Here is a 21,520-nt window from a genome sequence, read left to right on the forward strand (position 1 = left end):
AAGCAACTCTTAGCAAATACAAAGAAGTAGAGATATTACCCTGAATTCTATCAGATATTAATGGAATGAAACTAGAAAACAATGATAAAATAAAAAATGAAAGCTACTTCAACACCTTGAGACGAAATAATATGCTACTGAATGAACAATGGGTTGCAAAAGACATCAAAAAAGAGGTTTAAAAATTCTTAGAGGTAAATGAGAACACTGATACAACATATTGAAATTTCTGGGACACTATGAAAGTAGTGCTAAGAGGACAGTTCACTGCATGGAGTTCATTCCTTAGAAGAAGAAAAAGTCAACAAATAAATGACCTAACATTATATCTCAAAGCCCTAGAAAAAGATGAACAAACCAACACCAAAATTAGTAGGAGACAGAAAATAATTAAAATCAGAGCTGAAATCAATGAATTTGAAACAAAAGAAACAATTGAAAAAATTGGCAAACCAAAAAGTTGGTTCTTTGAAAAAATTAAATAAAATTGACAGACCCTTAGTCATGCTAACGAAGAGAAGGAGAGAGAAAACTCAAATTACTAACATACACGATGAAAAAGGAAATATCACAACAGACACTACAGGAATACAGAAGATAATTAGAGATTATTTTGAAAACTTGTACCCCAATAAAATAGAAAATATCAAAGGCATTGAAAATTTTCTAGAATCACATGATTTGTCCAAACTGAATCGGAATGATATACACAATTTAAACAGATCAATTTCAAGTGATGAAATAGAAGATGCCATCAGAAGCCTACCTCACACCCGGGAAAGGACTCAGATCTCTGATCTGAGTGTGAACGGTGAATCTCAACAAGTGTTAGCCATGAGTCTCTCCATGACCTGGGTTTGGGGATGTTCTTGCAACAAGAGAAGTTTGGTAAGTTAAACTGCATGGGTGACAAGGACACTTGTAAAGCAGAGAAAACCACACACAAAGTCCGTGGACAGTGACAAACCAAGATGTGTCGCAGCATACACACATATTTCTCATTTTGAAGAACTCTAGTACTGCGGGGGAAGATCAGAAACCTGAGAGGAAGGGAAATGACAGCCAGGATCTGAAGAGTTTCAACAGTGCCTTTGTGTCTGTAAAGGGATGGTCACCTCCCCTCATCATAGGAGAGATATAAATCAATGCCACATGGAGATGCCATTTCTCAGATTAGCAAAAATCCCAATTTGGACAACATTCTCTTTGGGGAAGGCTGAGGGGCAACGGTCCTCCACACATTGCTGGAGGAACCTGGCGAGAACTTGGGGAACTAGGATGTATGTAGCGACCCCACTTCTAGCAATCTACCCTGAAGCCATGCCACCAATAAGAAAATACGTGAGCAGGATTATTCAGTGTACAATTATTTTAGCTGCAGGATTGGAGAGGAGCTAAATGGTCACAGAACAGAGCGTGATGACGTGCGCCATGGCAAAGCCACACACACGAGTACCATAAGCTGTCAGAAAGAATGAGGAGTCTGTATCCAGAACAAGGAAAGGAGCTTGGTGCAGAAAATGTGTAGGATGTCGCCTTTTATGTGAGAAAGAAGGGGATGTAAATATTCATTTATCTGTTTATCATTCTTAGAAAAGCACAAGACAAACAAGTGAAATTGGTTACCTTTGGGTTGGGGTGGGTGGGACTGAGATACCAGGAAGGGGAGAAAATGACACTTCTCTGAGTCTAACTTTTTAGACAGTTTTAACTTTTGGAGTCCTGTTATTTTACAGATTCAATAAAAGTGAATCAACAAGGATGGTGGGGCAGGAGGAACACTAAATTGAAGACAGAAATGAACAGACTGGTTCTTTTTTTTTCTCCCCCTTTGGTATCAGGTATTGAACCCAGCGGTGCTTAACCACTGAGCCACATCCCTAGCCCTTTTTATATTTTATTTAGAGACAGGGTCTTGCCAAGCTGCTCAGGACCTAGCTAAGTTGCCGAGGCTGGCTTTGAACCTATGATTCTCCTGCCTCAGCCTCCTGAACCACTGGGATTATAGACATGTGCCACCACACCTGGCCAGACTAGTTCTCCCTGGCAAACGTAACCACATTAAAGGGGGAGAGACAGACTTTTTCCTGTCTCTGGTGTTGGGGATCAAACTCAGGGTCTGTGCATGCTGGGAACTGCTGTACCACGGTGCTAACCCCCAACCCAGACTTTTATTACAGTAAATACATGACATAAAATGCCAGTTTGGGGGCTGGGGTGGTGGCTCAGCAGTAGAGCAGTCGTCTACCATGTGCAAGGCACTGGGTTCGATCCTCAGCATCACATAAAAATAAATCAATAAAATAAAGGTATTGTGTCCAACTGTAACTAAAAACAAAAATTAAAAATTCACTACTTTAAAAAAATGTTTCAAAACTTTTATTTGTTTATTTTTTTTAATGTGGTGCTATGGATTGAACCAGTGCCTCACATGTGCTAGGCAAGTGCTCTGCCCCTAAACTATAGCCTCAGCCCAAATTCACCAGCTTTTAATATTTATTTATTTATTTTTGGTACTGGGGATTAACCACTGAGCCACATCCTAGCCCTTTTTAATATTTTATTTAGAGTCAGGGTCTCACGGAGGCTGGCTTTGGCTCACCATCCTCCTGCGTCAGCCTCCCAAGCTGCTCGACATTTTAATCATCTTTTTTTTCTTTATTACATATTTTAATTTTGATCTTTGGTGTACTTGTACATAACCTGAAACATTCAAATAGCCCTGCAAGTTTTATTACAAAAAAAAAAAAATCCCACCATTGTCCTTTCACCCATTTCCTTTCCTTGGAGGCAGCTTGCATCTCTAAATAGCACAATTATTAGCTACTTCACAAATTACAGTTTTAGGCATGTCTATTAATTTTCTGCAAAGGAAATGGGAACTTGATCTCCTCCTTGCATCTCTCTTGGAAACTCTCTCCTTCCCCCACACCCTGCTCCATTTTCCCAAAGGGAAATAAGGTGTATTCACATTATTTTGGCCATAGAATTCAGCTATTGTAGCAATACCATGTTTCCTTTTCCTTTACAACATTTTTGTTTTCCTTAGAACAAATACCTTTTTAAAATATTTTTGATTTTTTAGTTGTAGTTGGACACAATACCTTTATTCCATTTATTTATTTTTAGGTGGTGCTGAGGATGGAACCCAGGGCCTTGCTAGGCGAGCGCTCTACCGCTGAGCCACAACCCCAGCCCAGAACAAGTACCTTTTTATTTCTGTTTTGCTTAGTTGTTTTACATTCACAACATTTTCTCTTCCAAACTCTCCAACATTATCTAAATCACCAATTGGAGGTGCCCAAAGGGTCACGTGGCTCCTTGTGGCCAAGGCACGTGCTGGGGATGTGCCCACTGAATCATGTGGCTGAAGCAGGTGCCGAGGGGAATGCCCCTGAGGATCACGTGGCTGAGGTGAGTGCTGTTGTTTCATGTCCTCTCATTGCAGCTGGGTGCTGGTGACATCTGCTCCAACAGATCAGCACAGCTTTGGGCACCTGGCATGTGATTATTGATCTGTTCCTATCAAGATAGAACAAATAACCATTTGCACCCAAGTGGGAGGCACAGGGGATCGCGTCTGCTGCCTTGTCTAGGGGCTGTGTCAACTCTCCTGCTCCCCATCACAGAGTTTAAATGATCCACAGTATAGATGACATCGTGCTCAACAGACCTGGTGATGAGCAGGTGGCAAGTACTCTGGTGCATAGGTAGGACACTCATGTCTGGGGGAGGAAGATGCGAAGCCCTGAGCTCCAGGGGTTGGATGTATGAGTGAAGTTTCAGAGGTCTGGAATATCCCCCATATGTCCCAGGACCAAGTGATCACACTTCCGCCAGGATCCAGCAGGCTCTCATATGGCCCCTGGTGATGCCCACCTCCTGGTTTTCCTGCTCCTAGGGAATCCCCTCTCTGAGTGTAAGATGACGTCATGGACAGAATATGGCAGAATCCATGGGAAGCCACTTCTGAGATTAGTTTGCCAAGAGGCAGTCCATGCATCTTTGTGTCCCTCTACTGTCTCTGGACGAAGCCAACCGTCATGTCATCAACTGCCGGTGAAGAAGCCACATAGTAAGGTACTGAGGGAGGCCAACTGCCACAGGGTTGTGACCTCTGAGGAATGACTCTTTCCAGTATTCACATGACTGAACTTGGGAGGGGAGCACAGCCTGACAGATACCCTACTTCAGCTCAGGGTTCCACAGCCAAGAGGCAGAAGCACAGAGCTAAGCCATGCCCAAGCTCTGACCCAAGAGACTGAGAAAAATGAGTGTTCTTTTTAAGCTGCTAAATTTGGGGTTCATTTGTTATGCAGAAATAGAACATAAATATGATCTTCCACCACTAAGAGTCCTGCCTTTCCTTGGACCCTTTGGATTTTTTGAAAGTTTTTTAGATGTATATGGACACAGTACATTTATTTATTTATTTATTTTTATGTGGCGCTGAGGACCCAGTGCCTCGCTCATGCTAGGCAACTACTCTACCACTGAGCCATATCCCAGCCCGGACCCTTTAGATTTTGGAGGCTGCTTATATCATATTTAATATGGCCACCACCCATGTATTGGGTAATTGGAAGCCTGAGTTTGAGTTTTGACTGGGTCACCTGGTGAGAGAAGGCTCTGCAGCAGGTGGGGTTTATAGTATCAACCATCTCGCACTTGGGCTGTATAACTTGGAAGATCCAAGATGCCAGAGAGGTTTGAGGGGGATAAGACTGTGGGATCTTTGGTAAATCCAATAAGAGTCCCTTGAGTTCTGGAGTGAAGCCACACCTTCTCCTGCAGAGGATCCCAAACCACTGAGGATGCTCCATGTGCCCCTGGGCCCTACAATACTGACCACTGGACGTCACTTTAACACATGACTGGAGCTATCATGATCTATGACATTATACCGCCAGATGAGTAGATCAGCAATCTACTGTACATAGTTTTTCTTGGCTTTCTATCGTGATGTCTTCTTGCACAGATAGCTATTTTCTATGGAGCTGGACAGAATATATAAGCAAATATAATTTGGGGCCCAAGAGACTGTCTTCTAGAACTCACCATTTCTTCCCTCAAATGTCTAGTGGCACCAGCAATGATTCCTGAATCCTTCCAATGCAGTTTCAACACTGAGGTGAATTTGAAGTGGATTTCTGGAGGACCCGTGAGGTTGGTTTACTTCCAGTTCACAGTCACTCCCACAGTGTAGCTTTCCTGGCTCTCAACCTGAAGATAGGGCATTGAACTCTGGGCCCGCAGCCCACAAAACTGTCAGAATTCCTGCTCAGATATCCAACCTTTCTGTTCTTTTTTAGAACCGACTGCACCCTAAGTGAAAATTGCCCTAAATGTCAGGCTAACTGCTTTGGGATTCTTTTTTCTTTTGTTTATTAGCCTCATAATATTTTACTGCTCAATTAGCGCTCAGATGCTATAAAACAGAATTTCTTTTTTTTATTGTTGTCCCATATGGGAATGAAACCAGAATCTTTTTTTTTTTTCTGTGCTGTTCCACCAAGCTATATCCCTGTCCCAGATTTTTTTTTTTTTAAAAAAATGGCTATATTTGGATCAGTTTTTAACTGTGCTCAGTGAAAAGCTGATATGCATTGCCTACCCATACATTCCCAGAGCTAAATAAGCAAAACCAACTGTGTTTTCATAGACTCATATTTTATTACATATTACTTGTATGGGTGAGTGTTTTTTCGGCGGAGTAGTACAATCACTGTGGGGAGCCAGTTGGAGCTGTTTGAAAACCGAATCTCCAACATGCTGATACCGGTGTTTCGGCAAGTCTGAGTATGTGCCTTGTAGACACTCTCCTATATGCACACAAGGGAGACAAACCAGGTATTTATTATGATTTACTCATAAGCTAATCATCAAAGCAAGTGACACCAGAGAGCACTAACTTGTGCTAGCACCCCAAGCCCCCTCGATTCCACCTTTCTTCTGATACGTACTATATCCCTCTGATGCTCATCTTAAAAATTAGCTGACAAGTTATCACCCTCTCCTCCCATGGCAAAAGCATCTAGATTATTATTTCTAAAAGCTGAAACTTGGTACACCAGGTGTCTGTCACCAGAAGAGGTCCCAGGAATTCCCAGAGGGGGGCCTAAACTTAGGATGATTGGAGTTCTTTTTTTAAAAAAAATATTTATTTAGTTGTAGATAAACACACAGTTTATCTTTATTTATTTTTATGTGGTGCTGAGGATCAAACCCAGTGCCTCACATATGCAAGGCAAGCGCTTTACCACTGAGCTACAGCCCAGCCCCATGAGTGGAGTTCTTGACATAGGTGATAGGAAAGAATTTCAGCATGCATCAAAGACACAGATGTCACAGGAAAGCAAGGAGCTGAAACTCTAAATCTTGGTTCCTGTATTCCTATAAAAGAAAATTTAAAGTCAGACACCAAAAGTCATGCAAGAGAATTATATTATTATTATAAGTGAAAGTGAGGTGAAAGTAAAAGCAAAATGAGGCTTAAGCCAGAGAGCTCTGTCTTTCTCTTTCTCTCCACCCCTCTCTTCTCTTTCTCTGCATTTCACTGCTCATTGCTATAGCTACTTCCTAATTGAGATTTATTTAAGAAAGTAAAGATGCATTCAAGGGAGAATGTGGACCTTCTCAAGAGACAGAGACACTTTTGGAGTTCAAAGAAACTTGGTGAGGGGTGGGGGGTGGGAAGGTAAGGATGACATCATTCTGATGATCACAAGGTGGTTTATGGTGTCTGGTCGTTCACATGGTCTCATTATCTGATCATAGATAATGTTGGAAAATCCCCTAAATTATAGGTTTCTTAAAATATTGTATCTCTTCTTTGCTTATTCTGGTCATTATGTGAGCTGATGAACAGTGTCCAAGGTAATTTTCACAAGTGGGTGAATTTCCAGTAACCCTTTAAGATTTACAGATTTCCCCAAAATTTGGGAGTGACAGATCTAGAAGAAGTAATTTGGGGAGTGACGGGACTGAAAAAGTACTTGGAACTTCAGATTAAAAATTATATTTCCGTGTCCTTCCTTTCACTTCTTTTTTTTTTTAGTGGAGGGTGGGCATACTGAGGATTGAACCCAGCGGTGCTCTACCACTGAGCTATATCTCCAGCCCGTTTTATTTTGAGACAAAGTGTTGACAAATGACTGCAGCTGGCCTGGAACTTGGCATATTCCTGCCTCCGCCTCCTAAATCGCTGGGATTACTGACCTATTCCTTTTATTTGTTCTATCCTACTTCGTATCTACTCTCTGTAGGTCTGCGTCTACCTGCACGCAGTGGAGTGGAACGCACTCCACGCCCATCCCGCTTGTGGTGGCCTCCGCTCTAATTCTCTGCACCTTTGCTCACATCCGTGGGCAATGCCTAAATAGTTGCGTTTGAAGATGGTACACGGTATCATGGCAGCATTCCCTATTCTTTGTTTTTACTTTTTAACACCTGTACTTCTGCACCCGAGCTTTAAGAACTCAGCAAAAATCTGGATGCCCACAGTTAGCTCACCAGCTCCAACTTTGAACAGAGAGTGGCAACCGCGAGTCTGCACGTGTCGGCGAGAGGGCGAGTTCTCGCGCTCCCGCAGCAACTAGGGCTCAGCGAGATGACGCCACCATTCCGCGCCCGGGAGAGGCACCGCCCCCGTGAGGCCGCCGCTTCTCATTGGCCGGCCAGAAGACCGAGGCAGGCTTTACCCAATGGGGAGCGCCGAGTCTCTGAAGGCGGGACAGGAGTGTACCTGAGGCGCGGGGCCGGCCGGAAGCTGGCATTGGCGGTGCAGCCGGGCGCGTGCAGGTGGGCGCAGGTGGGCACAGGTAAACGCGAGTGCTGTGATCTGGGCCGCGCTGGAGATCTGCTTCCCGTGCGCTGGCCTCTCCACGTGGGTTTGCGGAAGGCTTGGCGGGCGGGCGCGGGCGAGCGGAGGACGCGCTGGGTCTGGGCTCCAGCCTTTCTTGCCCAGTGTTTGCGGATTGGAGCTTTAAGAACCCCTGTTGAGGCTCTTCGGCGCTTCTATCATAAGCATGCATTGCATTTCCTTCCGTCATCCATTCATTCATTTTAAAAAACGTACCGTGTTCTTCGTGTGTGTCGATACTGCTGAAACAGCAGTTAACAAAACAGACCAACCTCGGATCTGGTGAACTAAGTTCTAGGGAGAAGAGAGAGATGAGGAAGATCACGTACCAGGTGGTGATATGTAACCACGGAGAAAAGTTACGACAGGGAGATGGAGAGTGGAGAGGCGAAGCAGGTTAAGGAGTGAGACACCTTGGTAGCTTGAAGAACGTCCAGGTAGTGGAAACGTCAGGTGCAGGGGGACCAGCAAGGAGCCCCGTGTGCCCAGGGCCAAGTGAAGAAAAGAGAAAGAAGGAATTGTGGTGGAGGATGTTTGATCATGTGGGACCCTGTGGCCTCAGGGAGGACTTTGGCTTGTAGTGGGAAGTTTTCAGTCAGAAGTGAGAAGTAATCTCAGGTGTTTAAAATCGTTCTGGATGGGAAACCAGCTGGAGGGGCGAGGGCAGAACTGAGAACTGTAGTAGGCCATGAGAGAGTAAAATTCTGGATACTTTTGAGTCAACAGGGCTTAATGGTGGTTGGATGAGTGAGTGAGGAAGCAAGAGGAGCAGTAAGTGGCACCGAGGTTGTAGCTTGAGCTAAAAACTGGATTTCATCAGAAGGCTGTTTATCATGAGGACACACACCTTGAGAAGATCAGGTTTGTGGAGGATGATCAGGAGCTTTGAGAATCATGGGTGAGTCTTGAGTGTGCAGGGGAGATATCTAAGTGTATGTGTAGTTATATGAGTGAGTCGGCAGTGTAATACAGGGAGAGAGCCCAGAAGAAGCCTCCAGTGAAGGCTGGAAGCCATCATCATCTAACGGGTATTTAGAGTCACATGGCTGAGCGAGATAGCAGAGAAAGTAAGGAAGCCCAGAGCCCAGAACCTTCAGAGTTCAAGATCGGGGCCATCAAGAAACAGCAAAGCATGCTGTCTCTGCTGGAAAAGTAGAACATGCATGCCAAGACAGGGGCAGGGAGCAACTGACACATGCTGCTGAATACCAGCAATGAGCCTGAGCCACATGGGTGTCATTGTGATAAAGGAGCTGGGGAGAGGGTGCAAGAGAGGACCAGAGTTCCTGGGAAATGCAGTGTGCATTGAAGGGCCAGTGGAGAGGAGAGCGTGATAAGATAGGGGAGGTTGTAATTGGTGTAGTAGAAGGGAAGAGCTAATGATGCAGGAGAGGGGACAGTTGCTTAAAGTGCTGCCTTGACAGGCAAGGGGGAGAGGACTCAACTCACCTAAAGGGTTGGCCTAATAAGAACATGGGCATGCTGGCTGGATGGGTGATGTGGTAGGAGTTTGTGGAAGTTCCCTAAGTTCTCAGTGATTAGAAACTAGGTCTACACTGAGAAGAGAGAAGATGTTGGAGGTGTGAGATTAGGAGAGGCAAAGGAAGGAGTCAGTCTGGAGAGAGGTTGGTGGAGTAGGGAGGTGTTCAGTCACTGTGCAGCACTGACCATCCCCTTGAGCTTAGAGCTTCTGAATTTAAACTGAGACTGGTCAGCCTGAGTCTGTGGGCTCTCCAGCTGTGTGGAGTTGCAGGCTTAGAGTACACTGGCAGGCGGAGTAGGTCCCAGAGGTGGGGTTTTGCATGAAGAGAGAGAGCCACAAGGGAGTGTATGGGAGTGATTGACTGAGAGACCATGGAAATTACATTGTGGAGGCGAGACAGAGACGGGTGAAGGACATTGAAATGTAGTAGGGTCGGTGGATTGCAGATCTTGGTGAGGTTGAAAGATTATTGGATTCCAGGGTGCCAGCTGGAAAGATAGGAGGTGGAATTGGTCATGGATGCTTGGCATTAGGATGGTGGTAGGCTTTGAGTGACTGCAGTAGTATAGTAGTGTTCAGATAGGGAGGCAACAGAGCAGTGTTCATGGGCACAATAGCAGAGGCCAGGAGGCCACTAATCTAAGCAGGCAATTCAGAGCATGGCCTAGGCATGGGTCAGAGCAGAGCCACAGTCCAGGGGTGGGGACCGCCCTTTTGCATCTGGATTCCTTACACTGAGCTCTTAGAGATCTGTGGGCTCAGGGTGGGCCTTTGCCTGGTGAGTTTGGAGGTCCCCTCTAGAACCTGTCCCGACCACATCAGACCATCACCAACTGAGATGTCCCCCGTGTCATCTGGGTCTGTGGGTGGTATTTTCAGGTTTAATAAAAGTGTGCCTGGTGTTTGCCTATAGGCTGATTTATCTCATCGGGGTCCTGTTAGATGCTTTTCCACCTGGGGACTATAGCTTTGCCTGCTTGAGCCATCTTGATCACTGGCAGTGTGCCTTGGCAGGCAGGTCTGGTCGTCCTGTGCTTGTTCAATCTGGCCCATCTGCTTTGTACTGGTGGAATCCTTCAATTGCTTAATTGAAGCTTTTGGGCTGTGTCTTAAAACAATTTCTTTTCTTTTGCTTTTATTGTAGAAATTACAGAAGAGCATATGAAAACAATAAACATTCTTATAATCTGAATCTATTTTAGTATATTTCCTTTTAGTTTTTTTCCTTTGTGCACATTTGTCTATAATTTTTCTTACAAAACGAGTCATATTGTATTCCATAGATTTATATCTGATTTTCAGTTTATTGTATTATGAGCACTTACCCACGTGACGGATGTTCCTTGAGATCACAGTTGTTAATGGTTTCTTTGGAATATTCCTTTGCATGGAGGAGTCATTCATTTCCCCGGCCTGCTACTGTTGGACAATTATGGTGTTTTCAATTTTTTAATATTAGAGATAGTGTTGCCATTATCATCTATGTACATATAAATCTCTGTCCATGATTATTTCATTAGGATGAATTCCTAGCGTGGAATTACTGGGCCAAAGCACTTGATAAATGTTATAAAATTACCTTTTAGAAAGGATGTACTAATTTGTCCTCCTATTAGCAGGGCATGATAATGTCCTTTTTCCTATTCTCTGACCAATACTGTACAGTATAATTTTTTAAAAAATCTTTTTTGAAAATAATTGATTTTTGTTTGTATTTGGTACTGGGGGTTGAACTCAGAGACTCTCTACCACTAGACTACAGCCCCAGCCCTTTTTATTTTATTTTTTTTGGTACTATGAATTTGGGTTTACCATGGGCACTCAACCACTGAGCCACATCCCCGGCCCATTTTATTTTTTATTTTGAGACAGGGTCTTGCTAACTTGCTTAGGGCCTGCTAAGTTGCTGATGCTGGCCTGAAACTTGCAATCTTGCCTCAGCCTCCCGAGTCACTGGGATTACAGGCATATGCCACCACACCCAGCTAAAATCAATATTTTTTAACCTTCAAATTAGCTGTTACATATGCATGTAACTGAAGACTGACATGGTGCTAGACGACTTGTAGACCGAAATCATTTGTCTCCCCCCATTCATGTCCTTAAAGGCAAAAACAGTTTAATCTTGCAGCTGTTTCTACTGTTTCTACTTCTGTGTTTCTAAATAATATGCTTGTGATGTGGTTATTGGCCAATTTCAGACATTCTCTATTGATTTTCTACTCTGACGGGCAGATGTGCCTGTTTCCGCATTGCATGCCAGCTGCATGGGTCACAGGGGTGAGTGGGCTGGTGTGTGTAGAGCATGTTGGGGCAGGGCCTGGCCTTGGTGAGGCCTCTTAATGCTAATTCCATAAAGTGGTAGTTAGGGTTAGCTTCCTTAATATCCTTGACCCCCTCAGAATCCTCCCAACCACCAGAAGGGAAATCTTGGGTTTTCATTGCTCTACAGAAATTAATTCAGTCACTGGGAATGGCAATGATCAAGGGCCATGGTGGCAGGCTACTCTGCTGTCCTGTAGCCGTGAGCTCACCTTGGCCACTAACAGCCCACTTAAAAGACACAAGGAGGCTTCTACATGCATTTTCCCCCATTTATATCTTTCTTATTTTTTAAACAGTACTTGAACATTATAATTTTTTTTAGTTGTAGTTGGACATAATACCTTTATTTTATTTTATTTATTTATTTTTATGTGGTGCTGAGGATCGAACCCAGTGCCTCGCATGTGCTAGGTGAGCGCTCTACTGCTGAGCCACAACCCTAGCCCCTTGAACATTGTATTTTTAAGTTTATGGTAACTTGAGAGAGAATATAGTTTGTTTTTGTTTTTTTAGTGTATTCATGGGGTTGTGCAACCTTCGCCAAAATCTAACTTTAGAACATTTTCCTCCTCCCAGAAGACACCCTGTCCCCACTAGCAGTCACTGCCACTTCGCTCATAGCCTGAGTAGCCACTAGCCTTTTCTGTCTCCGATTTGCTTATCCTGAGTTCTTCATGCAGGTTGAATCATGCAATACGTGGTCTTTCATATCTGGCTCCTTTCGCTTAGCATCAGGTTTCAAGGTGACACATTTTGTAGGTGTATAAGTATTCACTTTTTTATGGCTGAATAATATTCCACCCTGAATACCTAGTTTATCTACTCATCCATTGATGGGCATTTAGGTTGTTCCCACCTTTGGCTGTTATGAGTAATATTGCTAGGAACATTAGAATACAAACTTTAATGTGGAGTTGTTTATTTCTTTTGGATATGCACCTATGACTGGAATTGCTGAGTCATATGGTAATTGCATGTTTTTAACTTTTTGAGGAACTGCCAGACTGTTTTCCAAAGTGACTCTGCCACTTACACAAGCAGTGAATGAGAGCTTCAGTTTTTCTACATTCTTACCAATATTTACTATTATGTCTTTTCTTTTTCTAGCTCATTATTTTATGGTGCTGGGATGGAACCCAGTACCTTGCACCTGCTAGGGAACTACTCTACATTGAGCCATCGCAATCTGTCTTTTTTTTTTTTTTTTTACTATAGGCATCCTAGTGAATGTGAAGTGGTATCTCTTTTTTTTTGTTGTTGTTTTTTAAATATTTTTTAGTTGTCAATGTACCTTTATTTATCTATCTATCTATCTATGTATTTATATGTGGTGCTAAGGATCGAACCCAGTGCCTCACACATGCTAGGCAGGTGCTCTGCCACTGAGCACAATCTTATTTACATTTCCTAAGTGACTAATGAAGTGAAGCATCTTTTCAGGTCTTCAGTATGTACTAAAAAAACCTTTGGAGGGGGCTATCAGGGATTGAACTCAGGGGCACTTGGCCACTGAGCCACATACCCAGCTTTATTTTGTGTTTTTATTTAGGAAAGGGTCTTATTGAGTTGCTTAGTGCCTTGCTTTTGTTGAGGCTGGCTTTGAATTTGCAATCCTCCTGTCTCAGCCTCCTGAGCAGCTGGGATTTCAGGTGTGAGCTACTGTGCCCTGCTTATTTGCCTTTTATTATTGAGTTGTAAGTGTTCTTCATATATTCTGGATTCAGGTGTCTTGTGAGATGTATGATTTAAAAATGCTCTCTCTCCGACTGCAAGTTGTCTTTTTTACTTTCTTGCTGGCATCATTTGCAGCACAAAAGTTGTAAATTTTGTTGTAGTCTTTTTTTTTTTTAAAGAGAGAGAGAGAGAGAATTTTAATATTTATTTTTTAGTTATCGGCGGACATAACATCTTTGTTTGTATGTGGTGCTGAGGATTGAACCCGGGCCGCACGCATGCCAGGCGAGCACGCTACCGCTTGAGCCACATCCCCAGCCCTGTAGTCCAATTTATGTACTTTTTTCCTTTTGCTACTTATGTTACAGAGAGACTATTGCCTCATCTAAGGCCTAAAGATGTATTTCTATGTTTTCTTCCAAGAATTTTGTTTTAGCTCTTACATTTATGTTTTTGGTCCATTTTGAGTTCATTTTTGTGCGTGGTGTGAGGTAGGGTTTCAGATTCATTGTTTCCTGTGTGGCTGTCCAGTTGTCACAGCACCATTTGTTGAAGAGATTGTTCTTTGAATTGCCTGGCCACCCTTGTTGAAAATCAGTTGCCCAGAAATGAAAAATATTTTCTAGAAGAAACATTCAGTGTCTCAGAGTTATGAGTTATCTCTTAGAACTGTTAAAGAGATCACTCTATAATATGGAAAAATCTTTTTCTTCTTTTTAGCAAATAGACTTAGTGATTAAAGTTTTTAATGATAACTTACGGAATGAATATAGATTTAACTTTTATAGTAACTGGTGTATAAATATTTGCCGAACTTCTTTCTCTAACAAGTAATGGGCTGGCGCCATCCTTTGTGTTTTCAGGGTCCCTACGTCAACATTGTATACTGTATTTCAACAGTCTCTCATTCTTTCAAGATATCTTATTACACAGTTAATTGAAATTTGTAACCTCTGGCTTCAAATACTTTTTAAAGATAAGGCTTAATTAAGGAATATGGAGCTTGGAATTTTCTGACTCCAGAATAGTAATATTCTTTCAGTGTGCTGTCATCAGTGACAGACCCAAATGGAAGCGGAGATCCTTGGTGCTGGCTCCCCTTGTGTCCCAGATCCACCTTATGCTCCCCTGGCTTTCACATAGAGTGGTATTTGGTCCCCAAACTGGTCTTGGTCTCTGGGGATGCTCGCTACTTCTGGCCCTTTTCATTATGATTATCCTCTTTCTTTTGTGGATCTGGGGATTGAGCCCAGGGCCTTGCACAGAGAGGCCAGTGCTCTACATGGAGCTGTGCTTCCAGGCCCATCATCCTGTTTACATGGTCACCTTCCCATGACACCCACCCCTTTTGCATACCAGTTCTCAATTTTTTTTGGGGGGGGGGCGAGTATTGGAGATTGAACCCAGAGTCACTTGACCACTGAGCCACATCCCCAGCCGTATTTCATATTTTTTATTTAGAGACAGGATCTCTCTGAGTTGCTTAGCACCTTGCTTTTGCTGAGGCTGGCTTTGAACTTGTGATCCTCCTGTCTCAGCCTCTCAAGCCTCGGGGATTACAGGCGTGCACTAGTGCCCGGCTGGTTCTCAACTTTTGACATAGTATGTATTTGGCTCCCCCATAAGAACGGGCGTCCCATGTGGGTAGGTGTTTTGGGCTGCTAGTTTCTACTTCAACCTTCTGGAGGTAGTCTGGTCCCCACTTCAGGTCCCAGTAGCAGCCATCGTCTTCCTGCAAGGTCCAGGGTTCCTTCCTCCTTCCCCTCCAAAGCTTCCAGGCTCCGGCAACCTCAGCCATTGCTCTTGGTTCTCTCATCACATAATCCCACGGAGGGAACTGGTTTTACAGCTCATGGACTCCTGTTCTTGTACAGGAGTAACTAGCTGCTGTGCCTGAGGAAATAGACCTCGAAGGCACATCTCTCCTCCCACATCCCATATTTCTTGCATAAGGCCTTATGACTGGCCTGGTCGGAGGAGATATCCCAGGCTCCTGGTGGTCCTTGAGTCCTTCCCCCTGTGGGTAGTCAGGTGCCTGGGGTAAGGTGGGTGACTCATCCATGGCCTGTGTAAGAATATGAGTTAGTCCAGAATTGTAGAAAATAAGAATAATCCAAATTTTTAAGGGAAGCAAATTTTCACCATTGGAAAATTGTGATCTTGTCACTAAAAAATGGTATTTCTCATAATTTTAAGAGCTTTATATTCATGTGAGGTCAGAAATATGGAATATGATAGGGCTTGGACTGTAACTCAGTGGTAGAGTGCTTGCCTAGCATGTGTGAGGCACTGGGTTTCATCCTCAGCACCACATAACAAACAAATAAATAAAAGATTGCTATTAAAAAAATAGAATATGTAATGTGTGCATGATGCAGCTACGCTAAGTAAACACCCGAAAATAGAAAGGAAATGTGCCAAAATGTTAAATTGGTGATGAACGAGGAGTTTGACTTTTTTTTTTTTTTTTAACTTTTGTATACTGTATTTCATGAAATACCTTTGTAGTCTCTTAGTAGGAAAGTGCTCCCCCCTTTGTTTAAAAATATTATATGGCGGAAGCCCCTTTTTCCCTATGAATTTAGCAGTGTGCTTTCTCCATAGCAGGATGGCAAAACAGAAAAGAAAAGGTCCCGAAGTGATAGCGAAAAAGAGCAAAAAAGTAAAGAAGGCGTCTGCAGAAGAGAGACCTCAGGCACTTGAAACCACAGCAGACAACGAAGAAGCCAGCCCCAAGGTAAGGCCACCTGTGCCTCTGTGGAGCAGAGGACAGACACACGGGCTACATATGGACACGCCCAGCGCCTGCTGAGAGCAGGTACAGTGTTAGGTTGGAACACTGTTCCTGCCTTGCTTGGGCCGCCTTCTTTGCTGGCCCCTGTGTGAGACTAGATTGTTTACAATCTAGTTTACAGCAACTGTGGTAGACTAGATTGGCCACAGAGGGCCCAGGGAGCGATCCTTGAGTCCTTTCCCCTGTGGGTAGTCAGGTGCCTGGGGTAGGGTGGGTGACTCGTCCATAGCCTATGTAGAAATACGAGTTAGTCCACAATTGTAGAAAATAAAAATAATCCAAATTTTTAAGGGAAGCAAATTTTCACCATTGGAACATTGTGAGCTTGTCACTAAAAAATGGTAATTCTCCTAATTTTAAGAGCTTTGTATTCATGTGAGGTCAGAAAATTGGAATACGGGGCTGGGATTGTAACTGGGGACCTGCAGCTGGGCTGGGGATGTGCGCTCAGAGAACGGGGCTTCCCCTGCAGAAAGGGCGATTGCTCCTCACCTTGACAATAGGTGGCGGGACCTGGGGAGCTCTGTTTAAAAACATACGTCTAAAAATGTTCTTACCTGGCAATAATACCAGCAGAGAGTTTGAAAATCAGCTATTAACATCACTGTTTGAATTGCATGCAACAGATTCTAAATAACTGGGGTTTTAAATACCACCCAAGACCAGGCAGGAACAATCTCTCTTCCTAATGAATTTCTGTTCTTCATCCCAAAATCTTGTCTACCACAAAAATATGCTTATACCTTTAAATTTTGAAAAATCTAAAATTTTTTGTTACTGCTAAGTTGTGAGTGTTGAAATTTTCCTTCTACATTGGGCTCTCTTTATAGTTAGTAGTATGCATTGATCAAAATAGCATAACATCACAAATTTTGTCAAGTCAGTCAACGTAAAATACAGACTGGTTAGGCACGCACCACATAATCACACGGCAGGGCTTTTCAGAGTTTTGCCTTTGGTTCACGTACCTTGGTGAATTTCATGTTTGAGTGAGACAGGGTTTAATGTTGGTTCTCTTCCCCCCCCCCCTTTCTCATTTCTGGATATAAATAATTAAGTAAATGGGAAAAGAAGTTTGTTCTAGCATTGTTGCTTAATTCATTGAACTGAGACCATTAAGTGATTTTTTTTTAATATTCATATTTTTCAGGTGTAGATGGACACAACACAATGCCTTTATTTTTTTTATGTGGTGCTGAGGATCGAACCCAGGTCCCGCCCGTGCTAAGCAAGTGCTCTACCGCTGAGCCATAATCCCAGCCCCCTTTTTTTTTTGGTATCAGGGATTGAACCCAGGGGTACTTAACCAATGAGCCATATCCACAGCCCTTTTTTAGATTTTATTTAGAGACAGAGTATCACAAGTTGCTTTGGGCCTTGCTAAGTTGCTGAGGCTGGCTTTGAACTCACTATTCTCCTACCTCAGCCTCCTGAGACGCTGGCATTACAGGTGTGCGCCACTGCATCCTGGCCTCATTGAATGATTTTTTAGGAGCATATTTTATGTCTGTGTGTGTGTGTGTGTGTGTTTATTTATATTTTGGTGCTGGGGATTGAACTGGGGCCTCGTGCATACTGGGCACATACTCCACCACTAAGCTACACCCCAAGTCCACAAAATATATTTTAAATATCAACCATTACATGACAACTTGATTAGGCTCTTCAGTTTTTGGAAGGAAGACTTGGACCTGCCTGACTAGTATAAGGATTTGTTCCCTTGTGCAGCATGGCGCCATATATCAGTCTGTCTTTGTGAGGTGCCCCAGAGACTCCTGTTTCCTGGGGTGGTGCGCCAAGGTATGATTCTGGGTGGCAGGTATCCTTTCCTTTATGAAATGAGAGAAGGATAGTGTGGTAGTAGGAGCAAATGTGACTCCATTTTGTTCTATGACTTCATCTTGTAAAACAACCATGCCAAGTAGAAGAGTCATGACTGGAGCAAGATGTTCTTTTCCTTTTGCTATAGAAACCTTTAAGAACATGGAACTACCTAATGGGGCATTGTTTCTATAACTAGGGTAACGGGGCTCTGTTTCTGAAACTGGGGTGACTGGGCTAACTGATTGGTTAGGCTTCCCTCCACTTGACTGCACTGTCCCGCTTCTGTAACCTGGCTTGCTTGCATTGGCTAGACCCCCGAACATCCCTTTTGCGGTTTTCAGGCTTATAAGGAGTGCCCTTGCAATTGTTCGGGGCTGATCAGGGGAACAGCTCTATGTTCTGGTCAGCCGCCACCGGTGTGCTTCAATAAAGGCTTGATTCGATTATACGTGAGTGGTCTGGAAGTCAGTTTATGAAACCCTGAGACAAAGCTTTAACTATAACAATAGTAGGAAAGCAGAGCCCACCTGACTCCTTGACTGATACCTGGTCTGGACATTTTGCAGTCTTCAGCAAGCCTGCATGGACACCTGGCCGGGCTGAGGGTGGTGGGGGTCTTGATGTCTTCAGGGTTGGGCTGCAACATGCAGTTAGGCAGTTCTGAGCTTTTGAGAGATGTGTAAATAACATGTACAATGTGTCTGGTAGCAGCACAGACTCTGTAGTTTGGATGGGACAGGCACCGCATGCCAGGAGTAGGTCACCACAACCTGAGTGATGGGGACACTCCAGACCCAGGTCCCCTGTCTTGTCCTGGGTTCTCTTTGGCTGTGTCTTACTGACTGGGCTCCTTTATAGCAGGTGGTTAAATTCCTGTTCCTCTGGCTTCCTGTCTCCTGCTGAGGCCACTTGGTCAGTTCTTTGTGGCTTCCAGGTTCCAGGTGGAAACAGGTTCCCTAGAGCTCACGTGGGGTCCTGCCTGCTACATGCAGAGCCTTGGTCCTTCCTGATGACACTGCCCTGTTCTTTTGAGGCTCCTTCCGTTTTCTTAAAATGAGCTCCAGGCCGTCGCCTTGGAGGTTTTGTGTTGTAGAACTTCTGGCTGTCCTTTGTTACTGAGACTGTATGCAGGCTAAAGTCCAAATAATATTTTAAAGAATGTGATTTCTTTTCTTTGTGGTGCCAGGGAATGACTAAGGGCCTTGCACCTGCCAGGCAATGGCTCTACACTGAGCTACATCCCCAGCCGTCATTGTTTTTTATCATTATAAAGTATATGTTGATTAAAAGAAATTTGGAAAACAAGAAAGAAGAAAGCATTTGGGGTGTGTTTCTTGCTAGTCTGGTTTGGTTTATAACATGGAGTTACTGATAAATTTGTGTGCTGTGTTCAGTTTTCTGGCTATAGGTTTTGAGTTAGTTTCACACTCACCAGGAGCAGTGGGATGTCCTGCGGCCTTTGTTGGGGGGCTGCTGGCCTGCAGTCACTGACCAGCAGAGGTCGACAGCCACACTCCCCAAGGGAGCCTGTGAGCCCAAGGGCTAGTTCCTATGCTGCGGGCGGCTTCTCAGTTTGGTCTTTGTGATTCTGTGTAGGGGCTTGGAGGCTTACACCCCGAGATCCTTTTATTGTATTTCCAGAAGTCAGTATCCCAACAAAATGGGGACTCTCCTTGAAAATCTACATTGATCTCTGCTGATAAAAATATTTCTTTACTCACTCTTCTTGTTCTCATGGGAAATTATTAAATGGAGGCATCAGACGTATATTTTAGAGAAAAAAAAATATGGAAAGCTGAACCTAACTGTTGAAGAATGGCAGGTCGTGAGGCCTGGAAAGCGCCATTGTGCATCACTGGGGAGCTGGTGGAAAAGTACTGCACTGGCCGCCTCCCTGTCCCCCAGTACTTCTAAGAGAGCCTCTGGGATCTGCGGTGGAGAAGGGAGAGGCCTCTGTCGTCCTTGAGCTGCTGTGTTGTCTCCCAGAGATGTCCATCTGGGGAGCTCCCTGGGCCTTGCGCAGCCATTTCCCACAGTATGAGCACTCCGTGCTTGCGCCAGGACAGTTGAAGTGTCCCCAAGTGCTAGAAACTTCATCGCCCCTTGGGGAATGGTTTCCATGGAGCTTGAGTTCCGATTCAGGCCTGTGGGCTCAGCTCGAGGGCCGCCTGGGGCTGCAGCTCTGCTGGCCCTTGGTTTGGCGTCAGGCTCCTCAGCCCCAGGCTTGCTTGCTCAGCTCACTGTCTAGAGGCCCTGGCAGGCCTGCAGCACTGGAGAAGCGGGTGGTTTGTGATGTCCCTGGACAAGAGCACAGATGCTCCAAAACACCTGCCCCTCGTCTTGGTGGCTGGGTTCCCATGGACTGGGTGCCTGCAGCTTCCCTCTTCCTCAGTTCTGCTGGGCAGTGGATTCACGGGGCTGGGGCTGGCTTTACAGGACTTTGCTCTTCCTGGAGGGTGTCCTGGGGCAGTGGAGTCTCAGTTTACCTGTCTGCCATGGAAAGCCCTTCTACTGTGCCTGACCCCTGGAGTTCTCCCGCAGTTACTTTAATTAACCCTTCCAGATCTGGTTTTCTACTGCAAAGGGCCGGTGTGTGGGGGGTGAGTTTTAGATGACTTAGGGCTTCAGAAGGATGGCTCCAGGCACTAGGCTGGGGGGCAAGCCTGCTCTGTGCACTTGAACTGGCTGAACTGGAAGGAGGCGTGGCTGTGATTTGGCAGATCCTTGCCCTCCTGTCTCCCTCCCTCTTCTCCTCCTCCTTCCTCTCCTTGTTCCCCTCCTTTCTTGCCTTTTCTCCTCCCTGCATCCTTCCATCCTTCCTTCCCTCACCCCCTTCCCTCACCTCCTTTCTGATCCCTCCAGGGGAGAAGCTGGGCATTCTGTTTCTGTCCTAGACACTGAGACACCTGAAGGGGAGACAGTGTAAACAGGACTGTCGTGCCAAAGCCAACCACGCGTCTGCAGGTTTAGAGGGCAGTGCCGCGGCTGCTGTAAATACACCTCCGGCTGCCGACATGTTGTAGGCGAGCTAGGAGGAGGGCTCTAGCTGAGGCAGTGTATCTCACGGCCTGTCATTGATAGGTATCCTTGTGTTTGCCAAGTACTTTTCTTTGGAGATAGAGTCTCACTGTGCTGCCCAGTCTGGCCTTGAACTTGAGAACACCCCAGTCCCTTAGCCTGCTGTGTAACTGGGATTACAGATGTGCCACCACACCCAGTTGGTGTGAGCATGTGCAGAGGCCTTGCAGTGTTGGCTTCTCAGCAGCTCTGAGGTGCCCAGGGCCAAGGTGGGGAAGTTGTGCTGATTTTGCAGACAATGCAGAGTGGGCCACCTGCAGAGTCACCTGCTAGCTGGTGACAGAGGAAACACACAGTTGAGCTTCCTTTCTGCCTTTTTCCCACCTCTTTTTTACCACTGGTTGTCCTCAGTCATGGTGGTTCAGGGTGCTAACCGGTGAAACTCCATGAATGTCACCAATGTTTCCTGGCACTGCCTTCATACTGAGTATTGGAGACCTGAATGGGAGAGCAGCCCAGATGTGGGGTGCGTACGTCCATA

At 44.8% G+C, this 21,520-nt stretch overlaps 1 protein-coding gene and 1 long non-coding RNA gene across 2 annotated transcripts in view; one reads left to right on the forward strand and one right to left on the reverse strand.

Moving 5' to 3' along the window:
- Window positions 1–5,587: 5,587 nt before the first annotated feature.
- Window positions 5,588–7,625, reverse strand: LOC125611186. The gene is made up of 3 exons (XR_007341329.1): window positions 7,513–7,625; window positions 6,261–6,393; window positions 5,588–5,822 (listed from the first exon to the last, which is right to left on the reverse strand). It is a non-coding gene; the product is annotated as an uncharacterized LOC125611186 (long non-coding RNA).
- A 69-nt stretch (window positions 7,626–7,694) lies between these two features.
- CUNH7orf50 (chromosome unknown C7orf50 homolog) overlaps window positions 7,695–21,520 on the forward strand; it is a 117,304-nt gene continuing 103,478 nt past the window's right edge. The window contains exons 1-2 of the mRNA XM_048785371.1: window positions 7,695–7,800; window positions 15,951–16,080. Coding sequence (XP_048641328.1) covers window positions 15,952–16,080 — 129 coding nt within the window. The 5' untranslated portion in view covers window positions 7,695–7,800; window position 15,951. The remainder of the gene's footprint in view (window positions 7,801–15,950; window positions 16,081–21,520) is intronic.

The sequence above is a fragment of the Marmota marmota genome, unplaced genomic scaffold (genome assembly GCF_001458135.2).
Source record: "Marmota marmota marmota unplaced genomic scaffold, marMar, whole genome shotgun sequence".
NCBI lineage: Eukaryota > Metazoa > Chordata > Mammalia > Rodentia > Sciuridae > Marmota > Marmota marmota.